General features: G+C 48.1%; 1 protein-coding gene across 3 annotated transcripts in view; it reads right to left on the bottom strand.

The window, feature by feature from the left end:
* AJAP1 (adherens junctions associated protein 1) overlaps positions 1-13,706 on the bottom strand; it is a 189,029-nt gene that overhangs the window by 19,788 nt on the left and 155,535 nt on the right. The window contains exons 4-5 of one of the 3 annotated variants that reach the window (XM_060259498.1): positions 11,039-11,281; positions 6,503-6,633 (exon numbers count right to left, since the gene is read on the bottom strand). In XM_060259498.1, coding sequence (XP_060115481.1) covers positions 6,561-6,633; positions 11,039-11,281 — 316 coding nt within the window. In that variant the 3' untranslated portion in view covers positions 6,503-6,560. Of the gene's footprint in view, positions 1-6,502; positions 6,707-11,038; positions 11,282-13,706 lie in introns of those variants that run through there. The other 2 variants (XM_060259500.1, XM_060259499.1) reach the window with 2 other exon arrangements.

The following is a 13,706-nucleotide window of genomic DNA, read 5'->3' as shown; positions in this document are numbered from 1 at the left end:
CATGGAGAATTGATCCATGGGTATCTGGGGCTCCGGGGGGGGTCTGTTTTTTGAGGCACCCAATTTTCAGTATAGCATCTAGTGCCTCTCCCCAAAATACCCGCCATGTTTCAAAATGATTGGACCATGGGGTCCAATTCTATGAGCCCCAAAAGAAGGTGCCCCTATCCTTCATTATTTCCTATGGAAGGAAGGCACTGAAAAGGTGTGCTGTCCCTTTAAATGTGATGGGCGGAACTCCCTTTGGAGTTCAATTATGCTTGTCACAGCCTTGATCTTGGCTCCACCCCTAATGTCTCCTGGCTCCACCTCCAAAGTCTCCTGGCTCCACCCCCAAAGTCCCCAGATATTTCTTGAATTCGACTTGGCAAACCTATGCTGGCATCATGACGTCACTTTCCGCTCTAGGAGCTTCCAGGAAAACTCTATGTTTTTTTCAGACGCTCTAGCAATTTGGGAGGGAAATTGAGTTTCCCTCCCAAACTGCTTGAGTGTCTAGGGAAACCATAGTTTTCCTGGAAGCTCCTAGAGCAGCCAGCGTGCGATGTTGCTGGTGCAATGATGTCACTTGCAAGTGATGTCATTGTGCCACTCGCATTATGCACACCCCAAAAAAGTCTCCCACTGGAGGCCACAGGGGACTTTGCAACTGTAGCTGGGAGTGAGGCTGGATGGCTGATGAGAGGGGAATGGAGGACAGATGCAGATGTCTGGACAAGCACTTTAAATCCACTGGGGAGAGGCAACAGCAACAGAACAAAGTGCTCATCTGACCACACCCAGAGGCAGTGCCTGACCACACTGATCCAGCTCTACCTCTTCCCTCCTCTTTTTTCACAATTCTCAGTAGAGTTGCCAGGTCCAATTAAAGAAATATCTGGGGGCTTTGGAGGTGGAGCCAGGAACAAGGTTGTGATAAGCATAACTGAACTCCAAAGGAGTTCTGGCCATCACATTTAAAGGGGCTGCACATCTTTTCAATGCCTTCCCTACATTGGAAAAAATGAAGGATAGGGGCACCTTCTTTTGGGGCTCATAGAATTGGACCCCTTGGTCCAATCTGTTTGAAACCTGCAGGGTGTTTTGAGGAGAGGCACTGGATGATATGCTGCATATTTGGTGCCTCTACAACCCCCCCCTCCCCTAGAGCCCCAGATAGCCACAGATCAATTCTCCGTTATACCCGATGAGAATCGGTCTTCATAAGTTTAATGGAGTGCCCAGCAGATCTTTCCTCCCCTGCTTTCTGACGACCCTGAAGCGGGGGGGAGGGCCTCCAAACCGGGGGATCCCCTGCCCCCACCTGGGGATTGGGAACCCTTATTCTCAGCAATTGGACAAGTTAAACAGGCAGTTTGGAGCAAGTCATCATTTAATGTAGGTGAGTAAATTTAGAACAAATTCTTATGAGAGAAGGGGATTTGAGACTGATGGGTTCATCTGCAGGTTTGCCTTGGAGATGCTTCTGACAAAAGCCTAAAAAGAGACTGCACCTGTCACAAGACTGTGGCATCATCCAGATGACAGGATGCCCCCCCCCCTCCAGCTTAATTGCTCTCCAAAGAAGCGGAACAAGACTGTGACTTTATTAGATCCTTACATCCTGGATTATCCTCATCCATTTGATAGCATTTGAGCTGTACTAACTGCTTTGGAAATATTTATTTAGGGCAATTTCACATACCAGTACCTCCACCCTTTTTAAAAAATCAGATTTATCTATTTGGACTGATGCATTCCAAAGACTCAGGGCAGATTGAAATATATATATATAATCGAAATTTTAAACGCGATTCCTAAATCTAGAACGGCTAAATCGAACAGGGAGATTGTACAAACGGCTTGCCAGCCGAATCTTCAGGCCGTGCCTCTGATGAAGTTCCATGGGTATTTATAAGCCATTAATTCTTAAAGCCAATTTTTTTTAACGTAAAAACCAAAACAAAAGATGGTCATTGGTCAGCCTATCAATTACTTACGCTATCTGTTTTACTGATTTAAAAGAGCCATTAATCACTAGCACAAAGTTAATTTAACACAAGTGGGAGACCAGCAAGGGCTTGCAGGAAGGCATCTAATTTTCCCTTCCTCAATGATATCCTCCATCCTTTCCCTGAGATCCCAAATCCTCTCTCCTTTTCCACCTGCCAGCCAACCTTCTTTTCCTGTCCTCCCATATTCAGGGTTTTTTTTTCTCCTTCTTATCCTTCTGGCAACTTCTCAGGATAAGTCTAGTCAAGTTGTGCAGTGCCTGTTGCTGGGCCAGGCCCAGCTCCATGGTAGGGAACCTAAAAGGATTCGTAGAGGGCAGGGCTTTTTTTTTAACAGGAACGCAGTTCTGGCTGGCTTGGTGTCAGGAGTGTGGCCTAATATGCAAATGAGTCCTTGCTGGGCTTTTTCTACAAAAAACTGTGTGGAACAATGGTGCCATCAGGGGGTGTGGCCTAATATGCAAATGAGTCCCTGCTGGGCTTTTTAAAAAAATGCTGTGTGAAACAATGGTGACATCAGGGGGTGTGGCCTAATATGCAAATAAGCCCCCTGCTGGGCTTTTTCTACAAAAAAACCTGTGTGAAACAATGGTGACATCAGGGGGTGTGGCCTAATATGCAAATGAGTCCCTGCTGGGCTTTTTCTACCAAAAAAGCCCTGGTAGAGGGCATCTCATTGCCCCCTTCCCTGTGATTCCTATTTTCCCTGCTCCTGGCTGTCCCCATGCCCTCACCTTTCCCTGCTTCCTTCTCTCCTCCCCACCCACATTTTTAACAACAACAACAATTTATTACAGTCAATTGACCAGCACAATATACAAAATCTCATAGTCACAGACCACAATTTCTGACGACATAAAAGCATTCTCATATTCAAATTCCACCAATTTTAAACCTTAAAAATGGCATTATTAACCATCTCTACTTTGTTAAAAACTTCCGCTTATTTATGGCTAAAAACCCAATATTTTGCTACTGCCTGAGTTACAGACTTCTTAATATCTTCCAGTAAGTATTTCAATAGCATGGCATCTGCAAATTTCAGATAATTATCCAGAGGTTTAAATTTAGAGAGTAGTGGAAATATTAACTAATGCCTCTCTCTCACCCACATTTAATATGACCACCCATCAGCACAGAGTTGCCAGGCCCTACCGTCTCTCTGGTGGGGATGGGAGGGAGCTTTCCAGTAGTTGCATGTTATTCACTGCACTAGTTGTATTGTATATAGTCTGTAAATACACTACTTTTATACTAGGTGCTGGTGTGAGGCTCAGTTTCTTCCTAGCGTCTACCTTGTGGCAGTTCTCTGTTTTGCACTCTGCACATGAACCACTGACAGGGGCGACATCCCTAGAGTGATGACATCACATGGAAGAACTCATAGAGTTTTGCTCAAAATACCACAGCATCATTGCACAACATCCCCAGCATGATGATGTCACTGCCACATGATGTCATTACACTGGGGACATTGCACCAGGTGTTGGCTGTTGGGGGCGGGGTTTCTCCCTGCTGGCCAGCTGGCTGGCGGTTGGGCAGGAGCCTGAAAAACCAGGGGATCCCCTGCTCCCACCTGGGGGCTGGCAACCCTACAATGGAGACCCAAAGCAGCTGACATCATTCTGTTCCACTTCAACTCTGGAAGTTACTTTAGTGTGCGGGACTGGCCAAGGTCACCCAGCAAGCTTCCATAGCAGAACAGGGATCTAAACCTGCATCTCCCAGATCTTGGGACAAAATGGGCTTTCATGTGGTGGCTGCTGCTGAACAGTAGCAGGCAGCTGGATCTGGGTGAGCCATGGAAGTCTTCTGCCAGACCTCATCTGGACAAGTTCTCCCTCAAAGGCCAAAACAGCCCCAGAAAGGTCTCTGCCCCTCCTGCCTTTATCTGACAGAAACCAAGGTTCCAACTGGCAACACTGTTCTGGTTACCTAGCAACAGGGCTTTTTTGCATCAGGAACTCCTTTGCATATTAGGCCACGCCCCCTTGATGTAGCCAGTCCTCCTGGAGTTTACAGTAGGTCCTAGGCTTCCCAACCCTCCCGCTCTGGCGGGAGTCCCCTGGGTTTGCAGCCTCATCTCCCGGTCTTCAGGAAGTGGGAAGCGGGGGGTGGGGGGTGGGGGGGGGAGAACATACCTGTAGGCTTCATTATAGAGCTCCTGAGCCGTTTGTAAAATGTCTGCCGCTTTAAGGCTGGGCAGGGAGCAGGAAGGGCTTGGGAGAACAGCCCCGCCCTTTCTTTTGCTTTCACTTTCACAGCAAGAGTTCTCCGGAAGAAGATCTGGTAAGTGTGTGTGTGTGTGTGTGTGTGAGGGAGGGGGCAGGGGATTCCCTGGTTTGGAGGCCCTCCCCCCTTTTAGAAAGCGTGGGGGGGGAGGGAAATGTCTACTGGGCATTCTATTATTCCCTATGGAGAACGATTCCCATAGGGAATAACAGGGAATTCATCCATTGGTATTGGGGGCTCTGGGGGGGGGGCTGTTTTTTGAGGTAGAGGCACCAAATTTTTAGTATAACATCTAGTGCCTCTCCCCAAAATACCCCCCAAGTTTCAAAACGATTGGACCAGAGGGTCCAATTCTATGAGCCCCAAAAGATGGTGCCCCTATACTTCATTATTTCCTATGGAAGAAAGGAATTTTAAAAGGTGTGCTGTCCCTTTAAATGTGATGGCCAGAACTCCCTTGGAGTTCAATTATGCTTGTCACATCCTTGTTCTTGGCTCCACCCCCAATGTCTCCTGGCTCCACCCCCAAAGTCTCCTGGCCCCACCCCCAAAGTCCCCAGATTTTTCTTTAATTGGACTTGGCAACCCTAGTAGGTCCTGTACTAAGAGCCCTGTAAGCTCCAGGAAGATTGGCTACATCAGGGGGGTATGGCCTAATATGAAAAGGAGTTCCTACTACAAGAAAAGCCCTGCCTAACAACCTCTTTTTTGCCCATTTTATAGGTAAGGCTGAGAGTCACTTTGCTCTCTGTAAGAACCAGCCTTCCTTCCTAGGGCTAAAACAGACAGGATAGATGGTAGTCATAACAGGGTCTATAAAGACCCTTTGAATCCAGTGCTCTGCATTTATATAACTAAGTCCCCAGTCCCCAAAATGTGTTGCATATATTGTCACCATTCTTACAACAATCTGGCAAGGTAGACTGATTTTCTTATCCTGTTATTACAGATAGGGGTGGATATATAACGGGTCTGATGACAGCGGGTGAGAGAAGAGATTAAGAACATAAGAACAGCCCTGCTAGATCAAACTAATAGTGCCTCTAGTCCAGCATCCTGTCTCACACAGTGGCCAACCTGGAGAGTCGACCACAGGGCACAGAGGACAAGGCCTTCTCCTGATGTTGTCTCCTGGCTCTGGGATTCTGAGGATTAGTGCCTCTGAATGTGGAGGTTCCCTTCAGTCACCATGGCTGGTAGGCTGGAGCTTTTTGGTTCAGAGCTTCATTCTCTTAAATCTGCTACATTGCACTAGCTGATTCCTGCTCTTTCGCCTCCCCCCCCCCCCAACCCCTGCCCTTACTGGAGTCTGAAATGATATCACTGAAGATGAGAGATGAGTGAGAGAAGCTGGTGGTGAAGAAGAGAGAAGGGGTTTCCTGTGATGATGGAAAAGAAACTGGAATGTTTGTAAGGCCTCTCTCTTTAGACAAAAGGAGAAATTTTGATTGCTAATTATGCTATTAACTATTAATCCTCACTTCTAATCAATTCAAAGCAGCTTCAAACAGGAACAGAACAAAAAGAAATATCAAAGTCCACCAGTGCAATCATTTAAATGAATTGGAAATCTTAGTCTGTCAAGCATTAAATCACTACAAAATTCATTCCAGCCCTGACGCGAGGGACGGGGGTCTTGTATGGCTTTAATCATCTGCAGGGATGTTAAAAGGAACAAGTAAGCACTTTCAGGTGCTCTAGCATCTGTGAAAACTAGGCAAGGCCCTTTTTTTAGGGTTGCCAGCTCCTGGTTGGGAAAGTTCCGGAGATTCATGGGTGGAGTCTGAGGAAGACAGGGTTTAGAGAAGGGAGGGACAACAACTGAGTGTAACGCCATAGTGCCCATCCTCCAGAAGCAGCCATGTCTCCCAGGTAGGGTTGGCAAGTCTGTGTTGGAAAATACCTGGAGACTTTGGGGATCTGGGAGAGGGTGGGGTTTGGGGAGGGGAGGGGCCTCAGCATGGCACAATGCCCTAGAGTCCACCCTTCAAAGCAGCCATTTTCTCCAGGGGAGCTGATCTCTACCAGCTGGAGATTGGTTGTAAGAGCGGGAGATCTCCAGGCCCCACCTGGAGGCTGGCAACCCTACCTCCGGGAGAATTGTTCTCTGTCATCTGGAGCTCAATTGTAATTCCAAAGGCATCTCCAGGCCCCGCTGGATAGACGTGTGCATGCGAGGGCAATCTTGCTATACAAAAGTGCTCTCTAGGCAAATGTATCATAAATTTGGGCATTTAAAAAAAATAAAAATAAAAAAGGGCTGAAGAGAAGGTACGTACCAGGAAATAGAACATGGCGTCTGCCCTGCCCCCAGGAAGTAAAACAGACTTCGGCCGGTCAGCAGGAGATTTCAAACCATTTCTCAGACACAAAGGCCACAGGAATTAGATGCCGATCGGAAGAGGAGGGTCTGCAGCGAGCAGAAAAATGGACTTGCACGGGCCCATACGGGACATACAGGAAGCAAGCCTGCCTAGGTAGGCCTGCAGCCAAAAACCAGCATTTATCATCGTGTAGTTGGAGAGAGGGGGACATGAAGGTTAAAATAATGCTTTGCGTGGTCTTATTGGCTTTGCACAGGAGGACCTGGCAAAGGGAGAGGAGTCAAGGGCCCCCACCCCACCCCAATAAAATAATCTGAAGTGGTGTGTTAAGATAAAAACGTGAACAGTTACACTGAGATGTTTTGAATATAGGCCAAACGACTGGGAAGGAAGGAAGGAAGGAAGGAAGGAAGGAAGGAAGGAAGGAAGGAAGGAAGGAAGGAAGGAAGGAAGGAAGGAAGGAAGGAAGGAAGGAAGGAAGGAAGGAAGGAGATAAAGATTTTTATTTCTCTCCAGCTTTGGCTTTTACTCTTGTTGGGTCTGGAGACCCAGTGACCCTCTGCAGTGCCAGCTTGGGTTTCCAAACTCAAGGTGAAGGTCGGACATCTGGAATTACAACTGTTCTCCAGTCTACATAGATTGTTTTTTTGTTTAAAACATTTGTTCCACTTCTCCTGAAGCAAAAATAAAAAATAAAAATGGCTGCATCGAAAGGTAGACTGTGTGGCATTATTCCCTACCGAGGTCCCTCTCCATCTTAAACTCCACTCTCCCATTCCCCACCTTCAAATCTCCAGATATTTCCAAACCCAGAGTTGGAAACCATAGCGCCAGTGGGTTTGCAGCCAGGCATCGCACTGCCAGCTCTGAGTGGGGAAAAACCTAGAGATTTGGGGTGTGCAGCCTGAGAAGGGTAGGGTTTAGGGACAGGAAGGACCTCACTGGAGTGCAATGCCATCGAGTCCACCCTCCAAAGCTGCCATTTTTTCCTGGGGAGCTGATCTCTGTAGTCTGATGATCAACTGAAATCCCAGGAGATCGCCAGGCTTCACCTGGAGGATGGTAACTCTAGCCGAGAGGCTGTACCCTGTGGTTTCCCCAGCCAAAAAAGGTTCATTTTGTTGGGGATCTATCAGGAAGGACTGTGCGGAGACCAATAATTCCCAGCAAAGCATCACCTTAAGACAAAAATCATAATGAAAAGAAATCAGCAATGAACCCTGTCCAGCCAATGCACACCTGCCAAGGAGCAATACAGAGAGAGGAGTGAAGACAGGAAAACGGCGACACCAATGGTTCACAGAAAGGACGGGGACACACACTGAACACGGGCCTTTTAAATTGCCACCCCCAATGCCTTCCCCAGCATTGGTTGGCTGGGGCTCATGGTCAAAGATCACAAGCACGGACATCCAATGAAATGGTTTGAAAATCCTGGCCAATTCTCTGCCTGCCAGGAAGCCTGCCAAGCGTGGTGCCTAGCCAACAGCCACAGCAACCCCTGCCAGCTTTCCAGACACTGTGGGTTTTGAATGGTTTACTAACCCCGTTGTTTTGCGTGTGTGCCTCAGAGGCAGAGAAGGGACTCTGCAGAATCAGTGTCCTTTTTTTTTTTGCCTTCGGCAGATTTGTTCCAAAGTTTGAGCCAAAAATAAAAGTTGGGTTCCTAGCTTTGCTTTGGTGTATAATTTGTCTTGCATGCAGTCATTTCTGGTGGATAAAATCCCTGCACCATTCATCAGTGAGAATTGTCCAGGTCTTCCCAAATTTTGCAGGATAGGACTTCCTTAAGCCCAGGCAAAAAGTGTTCTCAGCAGTCCCAAAGCATGCAAACGTAACTTTTACCCTACCTGGGGACAGGCAGTCTCATGCCAAACTAGAGTTGCCAGGTCCATGTTGGAAAATACCTGGAGACTTTGGGGGTGGATCCGGGAGAGGGCGGGGTTTGGGGAGGAAAGGGGCCCCAGCATGGCACAAGGCCATAGAGTCCACCCTTCACAGCAGCCATTTTCTCCAGGGGAGCTGATCTCTGCCAGCTGGAGATCTGTTGTAAAAGCGGGAGATCTCCAGGCCCCACCTGGAGGCTGGCAACCCTATCTAACTAATTGCTATATTTGTGGCATGGTTGTTACTTCCCTATTGGTAATGCCAGGTTTTGGATCGTGTAGGTAACCTTGCATGGAAATGCAGTAATCAGGGAATCCACATTACTTAGAACTTCAGACTTGTCAGCTAGGGTTGCCTGCTCCAGGAGGGGAAATTCCTGGAGATTCCAGGGTAGGGTTTGGGGAGAGGAAGGACCTCAGAAGGGCCCCTCTGTAGCAGCGATTTTCTCCAAGAGAACTGACCTGTGTTGTCTAGAGATCAGCTGCAATTTGTCAGTCTCCAGACTCCAGCATCAGAGTTGTGGAAACCATGCTGCAAAGTTAGCATGTAAACTAGAGCTAAAAGAATAGAGGGTGCTAAGGGACAGACAGGAGTAGGCTAATAAAATGAAGGAAGGAAGGCTTCCTGTGGTTCTTGGCATGATCAATCAGTAGTGCTTCAAGTAGAAAACACAACCCATGGGATCTCTCCAACCTAAGGCTGAACCAAGGGGCCCGAAATCTGGGCTAGGGGAGGATTCCAGAGAAGATCTAGGCGCTCGCTGGAGTACTAGCTGTCCTGAACTTGGGGGAATCATGATTTAAACACACACATACACACGAATGCACAGCACTAACAAAAACCTCAGAGCCGCATGCAGTTTGGCCCTACAGAAGCAGACTGATATTTCATGGTGAACGAAAGCTACTTGGCTGGGAAGCAGCCTTATCATAGGATAAGTTGGCCATTCAGATGACAGATACACAGTAGTGCTTCAAGTAGTATATATTGAGCTCGAAATCTCACATGGATCTCTCTCTGGCCCTCCCTACAAGGAGTGTGATGCAATTACAAACCAGGCAGGACTCAGGAGAGTTTGTTGGTTTGTTACATACACTCCCTTCTCACATTAAACAAATGGCAAAACTGGGCTTAGTTAGACTCGCTGGACCAAACCTCTAGAGTGAGATGCAGATGAGGAAGGCGGGAGGTAACACAGAGCTCTTCAGAAAGTAAAGCAAGAGGGCACTGGTGAATCCCTCATGCAAATTTAAGCAAGGTGATACTTCTTCCTCACGCACGCATGACAAGTTTTGAAGAAATAAATGGCTGAGACCAACAGGGTGGTTGCCTATCATTACCACCATGCTACCATCATATAGAAAGCCAGACACCTAGTGTTTACCAGAAGTCTGAGTTACATGGGATGGAATGGGAGGGGAGGAGGGGAGGCCTAATCTTCTTGCTGAATCACTCATGAGATCCCCCAAAATTGGCCTGGAGTGCCAGAGAGGACTTCTCCCACACAACTGCTCCTACTTCTGTTTGAAGTAGGGTTGCTAGGTCTGTGTTGGAAAATACCTGGAGACTTCTGGGGGTGGACCTGAGAGAGGGTGGGGTTTGGGGAGGGGAGGGGAGGAGCCTCAGCACGCTACAATGCCATAGAGGCCACCCTTCAAAGCAGCCCTTTTCTTCAGGGGAGCTGATCTCTGCCTGCTGGAGATCAGTTGTAAAAAACAGGAGATCTCCAGGCCCCACCTGGAGGCTGACAATCCTTGTCTTTTGGAAATTCTACTGTAGGAGCAGCTAGAAAGACAATTATTAGTGTTGCCAACTCCAGGTTAGTAAATTTCTGGGTATGTGGGGGTGAGCTGGAAAGGGTGGCGTTTCAGAGGGATGGGACCTCAGCAGGGTACAATGTCTACCCTCCAAAGCAGCCAGTCTGTTCATGGGGACTGGAGATCAGTTGTAATGCTGGGAGATCTCAAGAACCTACCTGGAGGTTGGCAGCCCTAACTGCCCAGGCATTCTCCACACAATGCCAAACCTGGGAAGGGGGACAGGGGAGATCACTTGACTCTTTTCACATAAGCAACAAACACACATTCAACAAGATGATCACGCATGCTGAGAATGGTTAACGTCTGCGTGTCTACACAATTACTGCCATGACGTCACCAGAGATGGTCACGGTGACCTTCTACCTTTGTATGGCAGTAAAAATATGGGGCAGCAATCAGTCAGACTTCAGATAGTACACTGTCCTTCCCCTGCTTCTTGAATTTGGCACCCTCTTGTACAGGCAGACACAACGATTGAGGGAAGCCACCAGGGGGGTTTTTTGTAGCAAGAACACCTTTGCATATTAGGCCATACCCCCCTTGATGTAGCCAATCCTTCTGCAGCTTACAGGAGACCCTGTAAGTTCTCGGAGGATTGGCTACATCAGGGGTGTGTGGCCTAATATGCAAATGAGTTCCTGCTAAAAAAAAAGCCCTGGAACCTGCATAAAATATTCTGGGGGGAGGAATAAACAGAGCTCATTCTCGGTGTTGGCAACAAAATCTGATCAACATCAAAAAGGATTCAACTGGAGCCAGAGAGGCCAAGCTTCTAGTCCCTTACCTATTTCCATTGAAGGATGTTTTATAATCCCCTGGAGGAAGTATCGTCTCCTCGGTATAGACTGGTACGGGTGTCCGCACACACTCATGAGAGCACTGCAGCGTTTCATTGTAGGCCGTGAATATGTCCAAGTTACTGGGCACGCGGGCCGGAGTGAAGTCCGTCAGATTCTGACAACTTTCCTCCTGCTGGTTGATCTTGCGCTGGTGGCTGTTCCTCCTGGGGTTTCCACTTTGCGCACAACTGGAAGGAAAAGAGGAGGCGGGAGGTTAAATGTGCAGCGGCCTCAACAACAGCATATCAGGCTTTAGTAAAACAGGGCCTTTTGGCAATTATCCCATGTGCACTTCAAAAGCCAGGAGGGAGTGGAAGGGGGAATCGTTGGTTGCTGACCTCCATGTGTGTGTTATCAAAACATAGGAAACCATGGTCTAGATTGAGCAAAACAATTGAAGCCAAACTGTGAGCAAACACTTACAATACCACTGATTAATCAGATTATCTTTACAGCATTACCGTCTAATTTCATACACAGCTATCAAATATTAACTGACAATTATTAAACTGTATAATTAGTGTAGAGTCCCTTATTACAATAAAGTCCACTCCAAGAGTGCTGACTCCAAAGTAGACACGGCTTGTATGACAGACGTGCAAGGCACCAATTTCAAAGTTCCGAAGAACAAATCTTGCTTTCTTCCCAAAATTTGGTCGGGTATGACAATAATTTCCACAGAACCAATCTTGTATTTTAGCAAAAAAGTGACTAGATATGGCGACATGATCTCCTGGATTGACGCATGTTTCGAAAAGAGAACTTCTTCTGGTCACCCAACTTTTTGCAGAACCTGTGCTCAAAATTCTTCTCTACAGGAACTCTCATGACAATCTGAAGGCACTATTTCTTCAGGAGTGGCCTGGAAATCTCCTACTATTACAACTGATCTCTAGATGACAGAGATCAGTTCACCAGGAGAAAATGGCTACTTTGGAGGGTGGACCTTATGAAATACCCTGCTAAGGTCTGTCCCCTCCCCAAACTCCATCCTACCAATGCTCCGTTCCCCAAATCTTCAGGGATTTCCCCACACAGAGCAGGCAACCCTAGTTATGCGAGCTCATGATATCACTTCTGGCTTAAAACCAAATGATGCCATGGCATTAGGGCTTCATCCTAAGATTTTTAGGCTTCATTCTAAAGAATTTTGGGTGTATTGCCCTAAAGCAGCGGTCCCCAACCTTTTTGGCACCAGGGACCGGTTTTGTGGAAGACAATTTTTCCACGGACTGAGGGTGGGGTGGGGTGGTTTTGGGGTGATACAATTGTGCACTTTCTTTCTATTAGTTTGGTGTGGTGGTTAAGTGCACGGACTCTTATCTGGGAGAACCGGGTTTGATTCCCCACTCCTCCACTTGCAGCTGCTGGAATGGGCTTGGGTCAGCCATAGCTCTCACAGAGCTGTCCTTGAAAGGGCAGCTGCTCTGTAAGAGCTCTCTCAGCCCCCCCGCCCCCCTCACAGGGTGTCTTTTGTGGGAGAGGAAGGTAAAGGAGATTATGAACCACTCTGAGACTAGGCTTCCCAACCCTCCCACCCTGGCGGGGGACCCCAGGATTTCCAGCCTCTTTCCCCGCTCCCCAAAAAAATGGAAGCGGGGGAGGGGGGGAAACGGCGCCAAGGAGCGCGGCGAGCCGCCTCTTCTCTCGCCATGCTCCTGGCCTGCCTCCACCCTCCCCTTCTCTGATTTTACCTCAGAGGAGGAGCGGGCGATGGCGCTGCGCTGCTGCTGCCTCTTCTCGGCTTCATTTTAGCTGCTCCTCCGAGATGGGCTCAGCCTGAGCCCATCTCGGAGGAGCAGCTACGGTGAGTGGAGAAGAGGCGGCAGCAGTGCAGCGGCCGCCCGCTCCGAGATGGGACGGCTCGCCACGCTCCTTGGCGTCGTTTCCCCCCCTCCCCCTAGCTCCACCCCAGTGTCTCCTGGCTCCACCCCCAAAGTCTCCTGGCTCCACCCCCAAAGTCCCCAGATATTTCTGAAATTGGACTTGGCAACCCTATCTGAGACTCTGAAATTCGGCGTGGAGGGCGGAATATAAATCCAATGTCATCTTATTATTATCATTCCCTCTCTCTCTCTCTCTCGGCTTGGCTTCGCGAACAAAGATTTAAGAAGGGTGCAATAGTCCACGTCTGCTGCAGGCTCGCTGGTGGCTGACAAGACCAATGCGGGACAGGCAGGTCCGGCCACAGTGGCTGCAGGGAAAAGTCTGATTTAGGGTTGGTGCTGTAGCAGTGCGATTCTTCCTCAATCTCCTTTTGTCCTCAAGACCAGCTATGCGTGTGTTCTCAAAGGATTATTATCATTACTACATTGTAATATATAATGAAATAATTATACAACTCAAGGCCCGGTTGCTAACAGGCCATGGACTGGGACCGGTCCACGGCACGGGGGTTGGGGACTCCTGCTCTAAAGCGTTCTCAGTGTCAGCAACAAAACCTGATCAGCATAAAAGGGATTCTACTACAGCCAGAGAGACCAAACTTCTAGTCCAGGGGTGGCCAAACTTGCTTAATGTAAGAGTCACATAGAATAAATGTTAGATGTTTGAGAGCCGCAAAACATGAATGCCAGATGTTTGAGAGCTGAAAGGCAGGAAAGAAAGGAGGGA

This window comes from Heteronotia binoei, chromosome 18, assembly GCF_032191835.1.
Source record: "Heteronotia binoei isolate CCM8104 ecotype False Entrance Well chromosome 18, APGP_CSIRO_Hbin_v1, whole genome shotgun sequence".
Lineage (NCBI taxonomy): Eukaryota > Metazoa > Chordata > Lepidosauria > Squamata > Gekkonidae > Heteronotia > Heteronotia binoei.
This window is presented reverse-complemented; position numbering and strand designations above follow the sequence as displayed.